Raw genomic sequence first — 19,107 nt, 5'->3', positions numbered from 1 at the left:
CCCGGCGTCACAGAGGAAAGGGGGCGGCCCGGCGTCACAGAGGAAAGGGGGCGGTCCGGCGTCACAGAGGAAAGGGGGCGGCCCGGCGTCACAGAGGAAAGGGGGCGGCCCGGCGTCACAGAGGAAAGGGGGCGGCCCGGCGTCACAGAGGAAAGGGGGCGGCCCGGCGTCACAGAGGAAAGGGGGCGGCCCGGCGCTGCAGAAGTTTGGGGGGAGGGGCGCAGCAGAGGGAAGGGGGCAGCCGTCCCAGCGCCGCAGAGGAAATATGCCCAAAATTAAAGGCTTGTCTGTTTTCAGGCAATTTCCTCTCAATTTTTTTTTTATTTTTTAAAAACAAGCACACCGTGCTGTATCATCTTCTCCATGGCCGTTGGTGAATCTCGGCCGCTGTTCCCAGTGTCTGGCATTGGCTGCAGCACAGTTCTCACATTGACAGCATGGCAGCCAATCAGTGAGCTCAGTGCCTGAATGGGGCATACCATCTGCACGGTCTGGGCTTGATGATTGGCTATGCCTGCGGTGCGGATATCACCACATCTACAGCGTGGCAGCCAAATACAGGGAGCAGCGGTGGAGACTCGCCAGGGACTTGGGGAAGGCGAGTGCAGAGAGGTTTGTTTTTCTATTAAACTTCAGCTGGGACAGAACATTGTCTGAAAGGTGACAACCCCTTTAATATATCAGATAACAAAATTAAGAGAGGTGTCAGATTGGCCATGTGATAAAAACGTGTGTCAGCTCCATGAACCGAATGGCTCTAATGAGATTAATCAAGGTTTCCATCATGGCGTCCATCCTTTTTCCAGTTAAAATAGCATAACATGCACCATTTTCGGTCCTTTCAATGGGTGTTCATAATCCACCAACGCAGATGTGAACAGAGCCAAACAGTGACTTAACAGTATGGTTAGAAGGCTACATAACACAGAAGGAGGACACTTAAAAGTGCATTTAGTTTTTAGGGCATGATCACTTCTTGAAGTATTAACTTTTCAGAGTAACACGTCGTGTCTACATGAGGAGTGGCACTACTCCTGGCCATTACATGACGACTTGTATCCTGAATTTTTACCAGTTTCCCTCGCTGCAGGCTTGTGCTCTTATTTTGCAGTCCACTCTGAGCTGGTGGGAGGAGACGAGCTGTTGTGAACGCTCCCATACATAGCACAGCACACAGATGGATACTTGCGCTACAGTCTTTTTGCACACATAAGCAGCCACGAAGATGTGAGTTCTGCTCTGGAGTGGGATAGAAGACTTGTTAGGGTAGGTGCACACGGTCAGTAAGCAGCAGCGCTTTGGATGTGGCACATGTCTGCTCCGCCCAAAGCGCTGCCGGCTTTTGAATGCAGGTGACTCCACATATGATCTGAACCGTGTGGAATCACCGCGTCCAATACATTGATCTATTACACCTTCATTATTAATTTATGCAAAGTTTGTTGAAAGTACAGTTCCCTTTTAACCCTTCAATGCCCTGCCACTCCAAGGCTGACTTATGGACAGGAAAATATCATTTCTGGTACTGGCGAGGACCACTAGGGTGGGTTCAAAGAGTAAGTAATGGTTATTACCGTAATAGGTTTTAAAATAATTCCTATTTTTTAAACTTTTGAAAAACTCATGTAATATACTATTAGGAGGTGTCGAAACTGGGATCAGATGGTCACTTTCCTTAAAATATGGGGGCTGCAACAAATGGAAAAAAAAAACCTCCGAATTGCCATTGTTTCAGTTCTGTGTAACTTGCTATTCCCATCTGATGACTCGTGTAATCTGTCCGTATCAGCAGACAGAAATTACAGGGCAGGGTCCGTCTCTGCTCCCGCTTTCTTGTTTGTCAAACTGTATACAGGAGTAATAGGGAGGCGGCATTCTGTTTTGCCCAGGCAAACTACTGGACAACAGCAGAACCAATGCATGCTAGTGAGGGGAAAAAAAAGAGGTTCCAGTACCCATTATGCTGTCAGAATGTTCATGAAGAGGACACACTCACAATGGGTGGATGGCAACTTACAGAGTTGTTACAATAGGGACGGTTCGTGTACATATTGGACTGGCATGTGCACCAAAAGCAGCATTAACTTGTGGAAGATAAGGGCAGCAGGACCATGGCTTTGCATGTATAGCAGTACTGCTGTAATAGACCTGTCTGCTTTGTCCAGCAAGTGCGATTAGTAAAGGGTCAGCTTGTAGACTGCACAAACATTAATGTTCTCCAACAACCGTGACGCCTGGATTGCACAGCGCATTATCAAAGTATGATCCATAAATTAGAAGCAATGGTGCTGACAACTTATTAAATGTCTAGAAATAATTAGCCGCATAGGTTGCCAATGCTTTGATGTTTCATTCAGGGAACAGGAGGGCACCATCAGCTCACTGAACAGCATCACATATACAGGAGGGGACCGCACACAGAACTATTCCCCTAACCACAAAAACAGCGATCAAGCAAATAGAGCGCTGCCGAGCAACCAGAGCGCTGCCGAGCAACCAGAGCGCTGCCGAGCAACCAGAGCGCTGCCGAGCAACCAGAGCGCTGCCGAGCAACCAGCGCGCTGCCGAACAGACATTTCTTATTCCTTATGTTCAGTTTTTTGAACCTCAAACTCCTGTTCTGCAAAAAACGCTTAGTCCTCGCTTAGCTTTAGAGTGTCTTTCCATAATTCGACCATGTACTGCGAGCAAGCTGCCAGACATGTTTGTCTACATGTGCATATCTACATTTTGCAGTGGAAAATGGTAGATCTTTTTTTTAAGAATGGCCAAGGCAAGTGCAAACAGAATGAGCCTCTGCTGGTCTGCAGTCAAGGAGCTGGAGACACGTTGCTGAGAAGTCTAGCTTGGCGGGTCCTAGTCCCACCCAACTGGGACCGTCTGATGTCCCCAAGGACAGGACTTAGGATGGGTAAAGAAACTGTCCTCCAGGACATCACTTAAGCCAGGAATAAAGGTACGGCCAGCTTGGCTTCTTGGCCCAATATCACCACTTCCTTATCTGCTAAACTAGGCCTCTTCAGGGGTTAATGGGCACTGCTTTGGACAGTGCTGGAGCAAAGCCTGATGGGAGTGAAAGGACCAGACTATTTCCTTTAAACCTTCTCTTGCATCCTCAGATTGCTGCGAGCGTATCTAATCAACGTTGGCCACAACTTCTTATGCAAGGCGTGTCATCCTGAGAGTATCCAAACCCACCAGAAAGGCTTTAGTAGAGTCATGCCATGGAAACCATTGCCCTAGTCATGCAGACGATCCATTAGGAATTTCATACCAGTCAGGTCCAGGACCTTCTTTCCACCCATCTGGTTTGATACCTGCTGACCCCTAGAGAGATACTAGCGTCAGGGACCATCCTGATCAGGTCCAACTTGTCAAGGTTTTCACGCTTCTTTGAACAAACGACTGTTAACCAAGCACCCGATGTTTTCTGCATGTACTTCTGTATTTGTAGATCTACAGCAGGGGATCTAGTCATTGTTTTCATTTTAGGTTTTATCCATTATTGGCCGCAATGTAAATGTGCACCTACATATTACACTAAAGGTGTGATACTCCGTTTTTCGATTCTGCCTTAATTTCTTGTACTTGGTATGATTTGGGGATAGGCCATGGACCTTGTTTATTTAGCCCCGCTCTGCCCCTGTTCATTATGAGGCGAGTTACTAGAGTTAGGGACTGATGGGGTACACCTTGACGTGGTGGATTGGCTTTTATGCTCTTTTGATCAAAACAGTGTTAACTATTTACATGTACTATTACTATTTACTTTCTGCAGGGTATCATCTACTTATTGTCTTCATTATTGGTGTTAATACATTGAGAACTGAGGCCACTAAATTTTGCCTCCAGGACTAGGATGGGAACAAGGCATGAGCCCCCCAAAAACAAACATATGTCATGGGTGGGAGGGGGGCAAAGGGACCATAAAAGATGACAGGGAATAATATACATCATGTGTTCCACACGAGCAAGATAATCCCCAGTGGGCACTAGTAGCACTTACCCATTGGCCAGTTGTCATACACATGTTTGGCGATGTCCGCTGCCGAATCATTTGGTGAAAAGAGAAATTCTTTTGTCTTGCCGCTTACCAAGATAAGACGTAAATTAATCTGTAAAAGAAATTGGAGAGAAAAAACAAAAAGGATTTAGTGATTTAACCAATAATACCAAATTGTTAATAAAAGTTTCATCGCTGACACGTATCTTATTTCTCTTAGATATTCACATTCATATTGTCGAATATTTACTTGGATGCATCTGTATTAATAACATGGCTCCCAATATGTGTGGTCAGGAACAGGTGGCAATGCACACAAGGCTCCATACACCTCTTGGACTTGGAAAGCAAGTGCTGCACTTTTCAGAAGCTCCCATAGGAGGAAAGCAAGCGCTGCACTTTTCAGAAGCTCCCATAGGAGGAAAGCAAGCGCTGCACTTTTCAGAAGCTCCCATAGGAGGAAAGCAAGCGCTGCACTTTTCAGAAGCTCCCATAGGAGGAAAGCAAGCGCTGCACTTTTCAGAAGCTCCCATAGGAGGAAAGCAAGCGCTGCACTTTTCAGAAGCTCCCATAGGAGGAAAGCAAGCGCTGCACTTTTCAGAAGCTCCCATAGGAGGAAAGCAAGCGCTGCACTTTTCAGAAGCTCCCATAGGAGGAAAGCAAGCGCTGCACTTTTCAGGAGCTCCCATAGGAGGAAAGCAAGCGCTGCAATTTTCTGAAGCTCCCATAGGAGGAAAGCAAGCACTGCAATTTTCTGAAGCTCCCATAGGAGGAAAGCAAGCGCTGCACTTTTCAGGAGCTCTCATAGGAATTGATAGAGAGCTGCGCAGGTAACACCGCTGCATTCCAAAGCTCAAAGAGAGGTCTCGTTCAAGACCGACATACCATCTAGTGATGTGCAAACGTGCTTGGATTGCGATTGTGAGGACTGCGTTAAGGGTTCCCATTGCGTTATGGGACTGCGTTTAACGGAAAGCGTTGCACGGCGAAATTAACGCCGTGCAACGCGTCCGTTAACGCGCCCATTGAAGGCAATGGGAACGCGCTTCACTAGCGCGTGCCATGTTCGGCACGCGCTAGCGACGCGCCGGTGATTCCTGGCGCGCCGCGGACGCTGCTTGCAGCGTCCGAGGCGCGCCCGCGGTCCGTTCCCCGCTCTCGCAGATTGGGGATCTGCGAGAGCGGGGACGTTACCGCGACCCCGACCGCAGCCCCATAGAAAACATTGCGTTAGCGCAATCCGCTAGCGCTAAACGGATTGCACTAACGCAATGTGACAGGCAATCCTCTCATGTGTTTCAGGAGCTCCCATAGGAGGAAAGCAAGCGCTGCACTTTTCAGAAGCTCCCATAGGAGGAAAGCAAGCGCTGCACTTTTCAGAAGCTCCCATAGGAAGAAAGCAAGCGCTGCACTTTTCAGGAGCTCTCATAGGAATTGATAGAGAGCTGCGCAGGTAACACCGCTGCATTCCAAAGCTCAAAGAGAAGTCTCGATCAAGACCGACGTACCATCTAGTGATGTGCAAACGTGCTCGGATTGCGATTGTGAGGACGGCGTAACAGGCAATCCTCTCATGTGTTAAGGCTGTCTAACAGCTGCAAACCATGCAGCTGCAGGGACTCGAACATAATGTATGAGCACAGTTGGAATGCTCAGATAACACGTTATCAGAGCACGTTCGCTCATCAGTAGGCCGTCCACCAGACATAGGATATACTTTCCAAGGGGTACAACTTTTTAACACTGCCTCACAGTATAACCGGTGTGCCAGTCCCCATCACCTACTACGGATCAAGTGTCACATTCATCAACGGAATGCAAAAAAAAAAAGTCTTGAGAAAAAACAATGAGGCTCTGAGCTTTTTCCCAATGCACAAGCTGAAAAAAAAAAGTGATGTCAGGTTTTCATTAAAGGGGCTGTCCAATTTAAAGTTGTGTGTGACCAAAGGGATGCACACTTCTAAAATAAGCTCACCCTCTCGGGTGCTGCTCCAATCTTTTTGACAGGCTGCAGCGGTAGTTTGCGCAGTAGATATGACACCACTGCTGCAGCCCATCAAAGTAGTGATTGTTATAACATCTGCATCCATATGGCCTCATAACATTTTAAACCAGACCCCTTTATTATGGCATTTAAGCAGCACAGAAAAACAGTCCATGCTGAAAACATTAAACAGGCACGCATTACCCATAAGAAGTGACATGTCATATGTAAGCCCCCTCAGATTTATCACCTGAATGCCCCCCTGGCAGCGTGACTGGCACATGAACATCTCGTGTGATAAAAATTCTGATATTTTCCAAAGTTTATCCATGAATTTAGTCGTTGAGCTACAGCAAGAATAGAGGCAACACAGTACGCTGATGGTTAGGACCTGTAGGATCAACATTTGGGATAATTCTTAGAACTGTGTAGGTTTCATCAAAAACAAACTGGAAAGTAAAAAGATGAGCTGCAATACCGGACACAGCCTATAGGGGAGCTGTTTCTAGGTAAACTTTTTTTTTTTATCTGTTCCTTAACAACCCCTTTAAAGGGAACCTGTCACCTGAATTTGGAGGGACTGGTTTTGGGTCATATGGGCGGAGTTTTCGGGTGTTTGATTCACCCTTTCCTTACCTGCTGGCTGCAATATTGGATTGAAGTTCATTCTCTGTCCTCCGTAGTACACACATGCGCAAAGTAATCTTACCTTGCACAGGCGTGTACTATGGAGGACAGAGAATGAACTTCAATCCAATATTTCGGCCAGCATGCAGCCAGCAGGTAAGGAAAGGGTGAATCAAACACCCGATAACTCCGCCCATATGACCCAAAACTGGTCCCGCCAAATTCAGGTGACAGGTTCCCTTTAAGGACCACAGCAAAGCAGGACATTCAGTTTTGCACCAATTCATTGGAGTTCATGCCAGCACAAATTTCATAACATTATTTGGACATCAAGACATTCGGTGGTGCTCAACCAAATAAAAGACAGCCCCAATTATAGAGTCTCTTCAGAAGACAAATGTTTGGTGGCACTCACCGGTCAAAAAAATAATCCTTTATTCCATAAACTTAATAAAGAAAAAAAAAAAAAAAAACACAGCGTGGAGAACATGCATACATCTGGGTAACAGCCGTTTCGCACCAGCCAGGCGCATCTACCTAGTGTCCATCCATTCATTCATTTTCTTGGTACTGCAGCTGGTGCCAAGGCCACCTCCTTACATAAAGATAACACTAGAGAGACGGTCACGGTAACGTCCTTCAGTTCAGAACGCATAACGTGAGAAACTTAACTCTTCAGGTGCCAAGCCCAATAATCCTACATTTCTTGGAGGAGCACAACGGTGATTATATTTTCCCATCTATTAGCAAATAGTAATGTGTATGCAGAAAGCACATTGCAATATTCACGGTCGCAGTTTTCCGCACTGCTCCGGTGACACGTGGCCGTATTTTCGACTAGCTGAAACACTCAGGGTCCTACACATTATTATTTGCTAAAAGTTAAAGAAAAAAAAATATTCACAGACGTGCTCTTTTAAAGACATGCATCACCCATGTTGTTTTCTGGCGTTTAGCGCACTTTATCCCATTTTCTGTACACATTTATAGGGACGTCACCTAGCCTGAGCTACTGTTACCATCACTTAGAGATCTTTTTTACAGCAGTCAATTGACTGGAGATCCTCAGTCGCTGAGCAGAGGACACTGTGCAAGAAGGGGGAGGAGGCGAGCTGTGACCATCACACATTTTAAAAGGCTGATCCTGTGTTATCTATATTTTGGCAATACCTTCATTGTAAATGCAGCCTGTGATAATACAGAGATAAGTGATCTGTACAGAAAAGGACATTTCAGTTCATCATTAGCCTCAGACCATGGCCAACAGGAGAACTGCAAGATTTCAAGATGTTATATAGTGATGTAGACAAAAAAAAGTCAACAAAAATTCTTAAGATATTTCTTTCATATCGATGCTATGTACTCTTGTAGGAGTGTCTCTCAGTAATATAGGCTGGATATAAGCTGTATGTATCTTGGGGGCTGCTGCCTTCATTAGCTCATATACCAGCACAGCTTCTATCCTGCACTTATTTCCCCTTCCTGTGCTTCCCTTTTCTATGACCATCTTTCTCTGCCCTCCATGAGACTCTAGATATCATCAGAGCCAGGAGCAGGGCTCTTACAGCTTTTTTATCCATTTTGCACAGCACTCAGCTAGATAAAGAACTGGCAAACACACTGCAGCAGTAAAATGGAAGAAAAAAAAAAACAACGAGGGCAGTTAGTAAAGTTGCTGAACTTTGCCTTTAGGAAGCAAACGAACAAATAAAATTTTGCATAAAAGTGTGCATAGCCTTAAACCTTGGATACCAAGAGCGAGATGGGGACATGTACTCAAAATAGGTCTTAAAACAACAGCAAACAAACAAAAAAACAAAAGAAACAAACACACTAACCCTATGATTTCACAATACACTGTCCTTATTTATGGAGGAGGTGTAGTCAAGTGCAACCACGTTCAATTAAGGCTATAAATATTTAACATGTACATTTCCTCCTGATTAATCTCTGAAAGACAAAACGCATATTATTTATAAGCCCCCCCATCAGCCTGATGGAATGGGCTCAGTAATAACATAAGGATCTGAGAACTAATGTGACGGCTAACAGGAGATGTCAGCTGTGATTACAGATCAAAGATTGCTGACCTGGGTCACTACTAGAATAGGAAACCAAAGGTGAAACGCGGATTCCTCCCCAAAGACGCTCATCACTCAGTCCCCCTTCATTAGTGTGGAGCTCCTGAAGAACACATCTCACACTGATTGTCAGCAGCTCCGCACCACAGTCAACAACTAATTACAGTAAAGGCCAAAAGCACGGACCGGCTCACTCATTATTACACAAACATATCGCTAGTTAAAGTCACCCTGAGGAGCCATCAATTACAGTCAAACTCTCTGGGATTGAAGGGTTCCTATCTTTTCAAATGAGTCTTCAAAACAAGTAGTCGTCTGTGTCCATGAGGAATAGTGTGATTTCAAGCTGTTATTACCCTGCATTTTTCATCAGATTTCCCCTCAGCAGGCCCCATCTCCAATTTTCAGTTGTCCCTTAACTAGTAGGTGGAGACCAGCAGCTGTGAAACCCATAAAGGCAACAGGTTTCTGCTAATAACCAAGAAAAATTATCTTTCACAATTGGTGCAGAATCCAACCAGAGGAGCAGCACTTTTAGACCTAATACTATCTAATAGACCTGACAGAATAACAAATCTGCAGGTGGTTGGGCATCTAGGAAATAGCGACCACAATATTGTGCAGTTTCACCTGTCTTTCACTAGGGGGACTTGTCAGGGAGTCACAAAAACATTGAACTTTAGGAAGGCAAAGTTTGAACAGCTTAGAGATGCCCTTAATCTGGTAGACTGGGACAATATCCTCAGAAATGAGAATACAGATAATAAATGGGAAATGTTTAAGAACATCCTAAATAGGCAGTGTAAGCGGTTTATACCTTGTGGGAATAAAAGGACTAGAAATAGGAAAAACCCAATGTGGCTAAACAAAGAAGTAAGACGGGCAATTAACAGTAAAAAGAAAGCATTTGCACTACTAAAGCAGGATGGCACCATTGAAGCTCTAAAAAACTATAGGGAGAAAAATACTTTATCTAAAAAACTAATTAAAGCTGCCAAAAAGGAAACAGAGAAGCACATTGCTAAGGAGAGTAAAACTAATCCCAAACTGTTCTTCAACTATATCAATAGTAAAAGAATAAAAACTGAAAATGTAGGCCCCTTAAAAAATAGTGAGGAAAGAATGGTTGTAGATGACGAGGAAAAAGCTAACATATTAAACACCTTCTTCTCCACGGTATTCACGGTGGAAAATGAAATGCTAGGTGAAATCCCAACAAACAATGAAAACCCTATATTAAGGGTCACCAATCTAACCCAAGAAGAGGTGCGAAACCGGCTAAATAAGATTAAAATAGATAAATCTCCGGGTCCGGATGGCATACACCCACGAGTACTAAGAGAACTAAGTAATGTAATAGATAAACCATTATTTCTTATTTTTAGGGACTCTATAGCGACAGGGTCTGTTCCGCAGGACTGGCGCAGAGCAAATGTGGGCCAATATTCAAAAAGGGCTCTAAAAGTGAACCTGGAAATTATAGGCCAGTAAGTCTAACCTCTATTGTTGGTAAAATATTTGAAGGGTTTCTGAGGGATGTTATTCTGGATTATCTCAATGAGAATAACTGTTTAACTCCATATCAGCATGGGTTTATGAGAAATCGCTCCTGTCAAACCAATCTAATCAGTTTTTATGAAGAGGTAAGCTATAGGCTGGACCACGGTGAGTCATTGGACGTGGTATATCTCGATTTTTCCAAAGCGTTTGATACCGTGCCGCACAAGAGGTTGGTACACAAAATGAGAATGCTTGGTCTGGGGGAAAATGTGTGTAAATGGGTTAGTAACTGGCTTAGTGATAGAAAGCAGAGGGTGGTTATAAATGGTATAGTCTCTAACTGGGTCGCTGTGACCAGTGGGGTACCGCAGGGGTCAGTATTGGGACCTGTTCTCTTCAACATATTCATTAATGATCTGGTAGAAGGTTTACACAGTAAAATATCGATATTTGCAGATGATACAAAACTATGTAAAGCAGTTAATACAAGTGAAGATAGTATTCTGCTACAGATGGATCTGGATAAGTTGGAAACTTGGGCTGAAAGGTGGCAGATGAGGTTTAACAATGATAAATGTAAGGTTATACACATGGGAAGAAGGAATCAATGTCACCATTACACACTGAATGGGAAACCACTGGGTAAATCTGACAGGGAGAAGGACTTGGGGATCCTAGTTAATGATAAACTTACCTGGAGCAGCCAGTGCCAGGCAGCAGCTGCCAAGGCAAACAGGATCATGGGGTGCATTAAAAGAGGTCTGGATACACATGATGAGAGCATTATACTGCCTCTGTACAAATCCCTAGTTAGACCGCACATGGAGTACTGTGTCCAGTTTTGGGCACCGGTGCTCAGGAAGGATATAATGGAACTAGAGAGAGTACAAAGGAGGGCAACAAAATTAATAAAGGGGATGGGAGAACTACAATACCCAGATAGATTAGCGAAATTAGGATTATTTAGTCTAGAAAAAAGACGACTGAGGGGCGATCTAATAACCATGTATAAGTATATAAGGGGACAATACAAATATCTCGCTGAGGATCTGTTTATACCAAGGAAGGTGACGGGCACAAGGGGGCATTCTTTGCGTCTGGAGGAGAGAAGGTTTTTCCACCAACATAGAAGAGGATTCTTTACTGTTAGGGCAGTGAGAATCTGGAATTGCTTGCCTGAGGATGTGGTGATGGCGAACTCAGTCGAGGGGTTCAAGAGAGGCCTGGATGTCTTCCTGGAGCAGAACAATATTGTATCATACAATTATTAGGTTCTGTAGAAGGACGTAGATCTGGGGATTTATTATGATGGAATATAGGCTGAACTGGATGGACAAATGTCTTTTTTCGGCCTTACTAACTATGTTACTATGTTACTATGTAATCTCCCCCACACTTCACTCACAAAGAAGAGGTCCTGCGTCCCTATCTTTATAGTATATCCCTGAGCTAGTGGGTGGTAAATAACTGCAATGACAACTTCCATACATTTGACTCGGAAGAGGAGATCCTGCTCCCCTATCTTTATAGTAACATAGTAACATAGTTAGTAAGGCCGAAAAAAGACATTTGTCCATCCAGTTCAGCCTATATTCCATCATAATAAATCCCCAGATTTACGTCCTTCTACAGAACCTAATAATTGTATGATACAATATTGTTCTGCTCCAGGAAGACATCCAGGCCTCTCTTGAACCCCTCGACTGAGTTCGCCATCACCACCTCCTCAGGCAAGCAATTCCAGATTCTCACTGCCCTAACAGTAAAGAATCCTCTTCTATGTTGGTGGAAAAACCTTTTCTCCTCCAGACGCAAAGAATGCCCCCTTGTGCCCGTCACCTTCCTTGGTATAAACAAATCCTCAGCGAGATATTTGTATTGTCCCCTTATATACTTATACATGGTTATTAGATCGCCCCTCAGTCGTCTTTTTTCTAGACTAAATATCCTAATTTCGCTAATCTATCTGCGTATTGTAGTTCTCCCATCCCCTTTATTAATTTTGTTGCCCTCCTTTGTACTCTCTCTAGTTCCATTATATCCTTCCTGAGCACCGGTGCCCAAAACTGGACACAGTACTCCATGTGCGGTCTAACTAGGGATTTGTACAGAGGCAGTATAATGCTCTCATCATGTGTATCCAGACCTCTTTTAATGCACCCCATGATCCTGTTTGCCTTGGCAGCTGCTGCCTGGCACTGGCTGCTCCAGGTAAGTTTATCATTCACTAGGATCCCCAAGTCCTTCTCCCTGTCAGATTTACCCAGTGGTTTCCCGTTCAGTGTGTAATGGTGATATTGATTCCTTCTTCCCAAGTATATAACCTTACATTTATCATTGTTAAACCTCATCTGCCACCTTCCAGCCCAAGTTTCCAACTTATCCAGATCCATCTGTAGCAGAATACTATCTTCTCTTGTATTAACTGCTTTACATAGTTTTGTATCATCTGCAAATATCGATATTTTACTGTGTAAACCTTCTACCAGATCATTAATGAATATGTTGAAGAGAACAGGTCCCAATACTGACCCCTGCGGTACCCCACTGGTCACAGCGACCCAGTTAGAGACTATACCATTTATAACCACCCTCTGCTTTCTATCACTAAGCCAGTTACTAACCCATTTACACACATTTTCCCCCAGACCAAGCATTCTCATTTTGTGTACCAACCTCTTGTGCGGCACGGTATCAAACGCTTTGGAAAAATCGAGATATACCACGTCCAATGACTCACCGTGGTCCAGCCTATAGCTTACCTCTTCATAAAAACTGATTAGATTGGTTTGACAGGAGCGATTTCTCATAAACCCATGCTGATATGGAGTTAAACAGTTATTCTCATTGAGATAATCCAGAATAACATCCCTCAGAAACCCTTCAAATATTTTACCAACAATAGAGGTTAGACTTACTGGCCTATAATTTCCAGGTTCACTTTTAGAGCCCTTTTTGAATATTGGCACCACATTTGCTATGCGCCAGTCCTGCGGAACAGACCCCGTCGCTATAGAGTCCCTAAAAATAAGAAATAATGGTTTATCTATTACATTACTAAGTTCTCTTAGTACTCGTGGGTGTATGCCATCCGGACCCGGAGATTTATCTATTTTAATCTTATTTAGCCGGTTTCGCACCTCTTCTTGGGTTAGATTGGTGACCCTTAATATAGGGTTTTCATTGTTTCTTGGGATTTCACCTAGCATTTCATTTTCCACCGTGAATACCGTGGAGAAGAAGGTGTTTAATATGTTAGCTTTTTCCTCGTCATCTACAACCATTCTTTCCTCACTATTTTTTAAGGGGCCTACATTTTCAGTTTTTATTCTTTTACTATTGATATAGTTGAAGAACAGTTTGGGATTAGTTTTACTCTCCTTAGCAATGTGCTTCTCTGTTTCCTTTTTGGCAGCTTTAATTAGTTTTTTAGATAAAGTATTTTTCTCCCTATAGTTTTTTAGAGCTTCAATGGTGCCATCCTGCTTTAGTAGTGCAAATGCTTTCTTTTTACTGTTAATTGCCCGTCTTACTTCTTTGTTTAGCCACATTGGGTTTTTCCTATTTCTAGTCCTTTTATTCCCACAAGGTATAAACCGCTTACACTGCCTATTTAGGATGTTCTTAAACATTTCCCATTTATTATCTGTATTCTCATTTCTGAGGATATTGTCCCAGTCTACCAGATTAAGGGCATCTCTAAGCTGTTCAAACTTTGCCTTCCTAAAGTTCAATGTTTTTGTGACTCCCTGACAAGTCCCCCTAGTGAAAGACAGGTGAAACTGCACAATATTGTGGTCGCTATTTCCTAGATGCCCAACCACCTGCAGATTTGTTATTCTGTCAGGTCTATTAGATAGTATTAGGTCTAAAAGTGCTGCTCCTCTGGTTGGATTCTGCACCAATTGTGAAAGATAATTTTTCTTGGTTATTAGCAGAAACCTGTTGCCTTTATGGGTTTCACAGGTTTCACTTTCCCAGTTAATATCCGGGTAGTTAAAGTCCCCCATAACCAGGACCTCATTATGGGTTGCAGCTTCATCTATCTGCTTTAGAAGTAGACTTTCCATGCTTTCTGTTATATTTGGGGGTTTGTAACAGACCCCAATGAGAATTTTGTTACCATTTTTCCCTCCATGAATTTCGACCCATATGGACTCGACATCCTCATTCCCTTCGCTAATATCCTCCCTTAAAGTGGACTTTAGACAAGACTTTACATAGAGACAAACCCCTCCTCCTCTCCGATTTTTACGATCCCCTGAGCTAGTGGGTGGTAAATAACTGCAATGACATCTTCCATACATTTGACTCGGAAAAGGAGATCCTGCTCCCCTATCTTTATAGTATACCCCTGAGCTAGTGGGTGGTAAATAACTGCAATGACATCTTCCATACATTTGACTCAGAAGAGGAGATCCTGCTCCCCTATCTTTATAGTATACCCCTGAGCTAGTGGGTGGTAAATAACTGCAATCACATCTTCCATACATTTGACTCGGAAAAGGAGATCCTGCTCCCCTATCTTTATAGTATACCCCTGAGCTAGTGGGTGGTGATTAACTGCTATGATATTTTCCATATACTCCACTCAGAGCAAAGAAATCCTGCTCCCCTATTGCATCCCTGAGCTAGTGGGTGGAGACTAGCTGTAAGGGGACATCATAGTACTGTACTTGCAAAAGTAGGGGAGATCTTGCTCTCCGATCCTTATAGTACACCACTAAAAATGCAAGATCCACATGGAGCAATAATATTCTTTTATCTCGTATCACAGTGTTGCACTGACTTCTTAGATGTCACAGCATCGTCTGTGCCCATCTCACTTTGCTCCTGCATTTACCAACCCTTCCTCTCTTCATAAGACAACAGCCATTACGTAACCAGACGGCTCAGAAAGCGAACATTCTGTAACGTCTTTCAAGATGGCTTCTGCTGTTTTTAAGAGTGTATGATGAGTCCAAGAGGCAGGGTAAGAAAAGGCTCACAAGTGAAGAAATATGCATCTCTGAAAAGGTGTATTACAAATCTATATTAAACATTGTTCTAAGGCCGTGACCATTTAGGGTAGAAATATACCATTGCCTATCTTTATGGTATACTCTGAGCTAGTGGGTGGAGAGTAGCGGCTAGACCTTCCTGACACTTCACTCACAAAGAGAAGATCCCGTGAATCCCTGAGCTAGTGGGGGAACCAGACTGCACTCAAAGAAGGGGAGAGCCTGCTTGTCTTTTTCGATAGCAGCCACATGGAGCAGGAATGAACTCCGCACTAGGAGATAGCAGTACACTAATTAGAAGTAGCAGCATACACCATGCCTCTGCTCCTTCCCTTCTCCATAGACTACTATGGGCAGCAATGTGTAACTCAATCACCAGATTGCTCAGTGAGGCATCATTCTGTACCATCTCAAGACAATTTTTAGCCAGAGGCAGGAAAAAAAGATGCCTCATAAAAAGGAGAACACCACATCTCTAAATCAATAAATTATAAGTTAGTGACCATTAATGCAGAAATGAACATAACATTGCCCCGTACAGGGACTATTACTGAGCACGCGAGCGCCCACCAATGGGCCATACAGCCGCCTCCAGCCCCTTGTTATTAGTGTTACTATTCCTGGGAAATCCTTTATAGGAAAGTATCGTCCCCAGGAGACAGCAGCAAGTCTGCAGCTTACATGGGAGAAGATTCTTCTAAGATGGCAATGTATGGGGCTCCACTGGTTTGAAGAAGCAGAGAAGGCCATCCTGTAAGGAAGTGGTTAAAGCAGCTGATGCTATTCACAGACACATGGAAGTGATCAGCTATTTGTTTTCAGGCTTCGCTTTGGATCAGGTTGTGAAAAGCCCTCTGATGTCGACATGCAGCAGAAATCGTCGCAATGGAAACTATTATCTCTCCGAGCGGATCTTGAATGGTGTGCGGATCTTTTCAGGTTCTTAATCAGGGAAGATTCCTTTGCTAATGCAGTCCTATATTGCGGGTTCAGGAGATTCTAGAGAAGATTCGGCATGTTTGGTGGTAAACGGAGTGATTTTACCAGATACAAAAAAAATAAAATAATGAGGGGATAGGAAAGAAGAAAGATCTGGAGGAAGAGAAGTTGTGGCGAGCGGCCATCACTTTGTGTGAGCTTGTTTCCCTTTTTTTTTTTTAATGAAAAAGTAGAATACATCCAAAATCCTCAAGACTCCCATGCATCTAGCGGGCACGGCTGGCATTGTCGGCCATCGGACAGCAGGACGGGGTGTAGGAGGCCCAGCTGGGCTCTGGCCAGTTACAGATGACGCCGAGCTGGGTTTTCCTCCTCTTTTTGGCTTGGATTGCATTACGTATGCAGTGAAGGTGGCCCTGGCCAGCACATACGTCTCCTGGACCTTCTCTATGACATGGCGGCCTGCTGAATGGCCAGGGATCACATATGATGGACGTAACCCCTATGTGTAAGATAGAAATAGGTAACCGGCTCATAAAGGATACGCAGCAGTACTGGAAGCTCGCACACCAGCCGTGACCAAGCTGGGGCCTTCTCATGTAAGGCTACGTTCACATTAGCGTTGTGCAGCGCAGCGTCGGCAACGCAACACACAACGCATGCAAAACGCAGGGTTTTGTGACGCATGCGTTCATTTTTTGCATGATTTTTGGCGCAGAAAAAAACTGCATCATCACACGTCATTCCCTCCCTCTGCCCCCTGCTTCTATAGTGATCCCCCCATACACTACAGGGTATGACATATACAACGCCGGGGAGCATGGCAGGAAAAACAAACACATCCGCACAGCTTCGGAAAGGGAACTTGATGCAAACTATTTATCTGCCTGGATTTATTTTTGCAGGAACGTGGGTTATGTAGCAGGCAAAGAAGGTCACACTTAAAAGGGGCTGTTTAGAAAACTAGCATTCATAAACATTAGAGGGTCTCTGAGGATTCGAAAAGCCTCTCGCCCGATCCTGCATTACACAAGCCAAGAGGGTGTAATGCCCAACATCTCCTGCGGGGGAGCTGGAGGGAAATGGAACACAATGACAGATTATGGCTGATCACTGGAGGCACCAGCAGGGGGAGACACTGAGCAGTTTCTCGCTGTTAGGCTCTTCTATGAGTATGTGTTCACATGCAGGAAAAGATTATGGGCTTTTCAATAGAAACCAATTCAGACCTGAAAACCTTGTTAAAAACTCGACTCCCGTCAGTTGAAGCATTATTTTGTAAAGTTGAGCAAAAAACAAAACAAAGAAGAAGTGTCCAGGATGTCAGCATTAGGCCATGTTCACACAGTGCGTTTTTTTCTGCGGAACCGCAGCGTTTTTGCCGCTGCGGTTCCGCAGCTGTTTTCCATGCAGGGTACAGTACAATGTACCCTATGGAAAACAGGAACCACTGTGCACACGATCCTGAAATTCAGAAAAAAAGCCGCGCTGAATAGCTGCGGGAAAAAAGAAGTACCATGTCACTTCTTTTTTCGGAGCCGCAGCGGTTCTGCACCCATAGACCTCCATTGTGAGGTCAAACCCGCAGTAAAACCCGCAGATCAAAAATGTATCTGCGGGTTTTATTGCGGTTTGTGGTGCCGAACCGCTGCAGCAGGAAGTGCGGGGAAGCGGGCGGAAGTGCGTGGGCGGAGTGTGGCTGCCCCGATCCCACCCCCCCCATGCTCCGATGCCCCACCCCCGTGCTCCGTTGCCCCCTCCCCCGTGCTCCGATGCCCCCCCCCCCCTTATACTTACCGGGACTCCCGGTGTCCGTCCGTCCGGCCGTCTTCTCCCTGGGCGCCGCCATCTTGCAAAATGGCGGGCACATGCGCAGTGCGCCCGCCGAATCTGCCGGCCGGCAGATTCGTTCCAAAGTGCATTTTGATCACTGAGATATAACCTATCTCAGTGATCAAAATAAAAAAAAAATAGTAAATGACACCCCCCCCCCCCCCCCCTTTGTCACCCCCATAGGTAGGGACAATAAAAAAAATTAAGAATTTTTTTTTTTCCCACTAAGGTTAGAATAGGGGTAGGGTTAGGGGTAGGGTTAGGGTATTTTCAGCCATTTTAACCCTAAAAAACTTCCTAAAAAACACACAGACTCTGCATAGAAAACTGCATAAAAACCGCATCAAAAAACGCATCAAAAAACGCACCAAAAAAAGGACCTGCGTTTTCTGCAAAGAGCTGCGGTTTTTAGTCCTGAAAAAAAGGATGGAAATCAGGAACGTGTGAACATACCCTTAGAGTGTCGGCCATAGAAGATCGCACAGTCTTGGTCCAGCTACTGCGGAGCACCGATGCGGAGCTGGACCGGCAGATATTTTTACCCAACTTTACTTGTTCCCCCACATTGAACGTTGCGGTTTTAGGAAATGTCAAGAGTTGTGCAGAGTACACAAGGAATCCCCATGGAAGACGTGGCAGGTTACTTATTTCCTCCTTGAGGTCTTCCCATTGAAATCAAGAGGAAGGGTATTCAAAACAATCAGATCAGCTTCAAACGCCCATGAGAAATAAGCAAAACTTTGTGAACAGTAGGGATTGTCCAAAGTGGAGACCCTTCTTAAAGTGCCAGGTCGGTACAGTTATACTGATTACAATGATACCTGGGGATGTAATCCATCTTGTGGTTGTTTTTTAATCATCATTTTCAGTTTTTTGTTAATGATATGCTCATGCTCCGGGGTGGCCTGTGGGGGGTCTTCATGTAGTGCTCTGATTAGGCATTGATAATGCAGACAGGTCAACTATCCCTCACTGACCTGCCCCTTAGTTTACATAATGAATATATGTACATACTGCAAAAAAAAAAAAAAAAACAACCTTCTGCAGGCAGGTGGCGCTGCAACATTGTCGCATGTGTACTGTTGGGATATGCTCAACCACATTTATTAACAGTACACATGCGACAATGTTGCAGCGCCA

At 44.4% G+C, this 19,107-nt stretch overlaps 1 protein-coding gene across 1 annotated transcript in view; it reads right to left on the bottom strand.

Moving 5' to 3' along the window:
- UBL3 (ubiquitin like 3) overlaps positions 1–19,107 on the bottom strand; it is a 142,522-nt gene that overhangs the window by 26,395 nt on the left and 97,020 nt on the right. The window contains exon 2 of the mRNA XM_069759016.1: positions 4,007–4,115. Within this exon, the coding sequence (XP_069615117.1) occupies positions 4,007–4,115 (109 nt within the window). The remainder of the gene's footprint in view (positions 1–4,006; positions 4,116–19,107) is intronic.

This window comes from Ranitomeya imitator, chromosome 3 (assembly GCF_032444005.1).
Source record: "Ranitomeya imitator isolate aRanImi1 chromosome 3, aRanImi1.pri, whole genome shotgun sequence".
Lineage (NCBI taxonomy): Eukaryota > Metazoa > Chordata > Amphibia > Anura > Dendrobatidae > Ranitomeya > Ranitomeya imitator.
The sequence above is the reverse complement of the archived record's forward strand: the minus strand, read 5'-3'. Positions and strand labels throughout refer to the sequence as shown.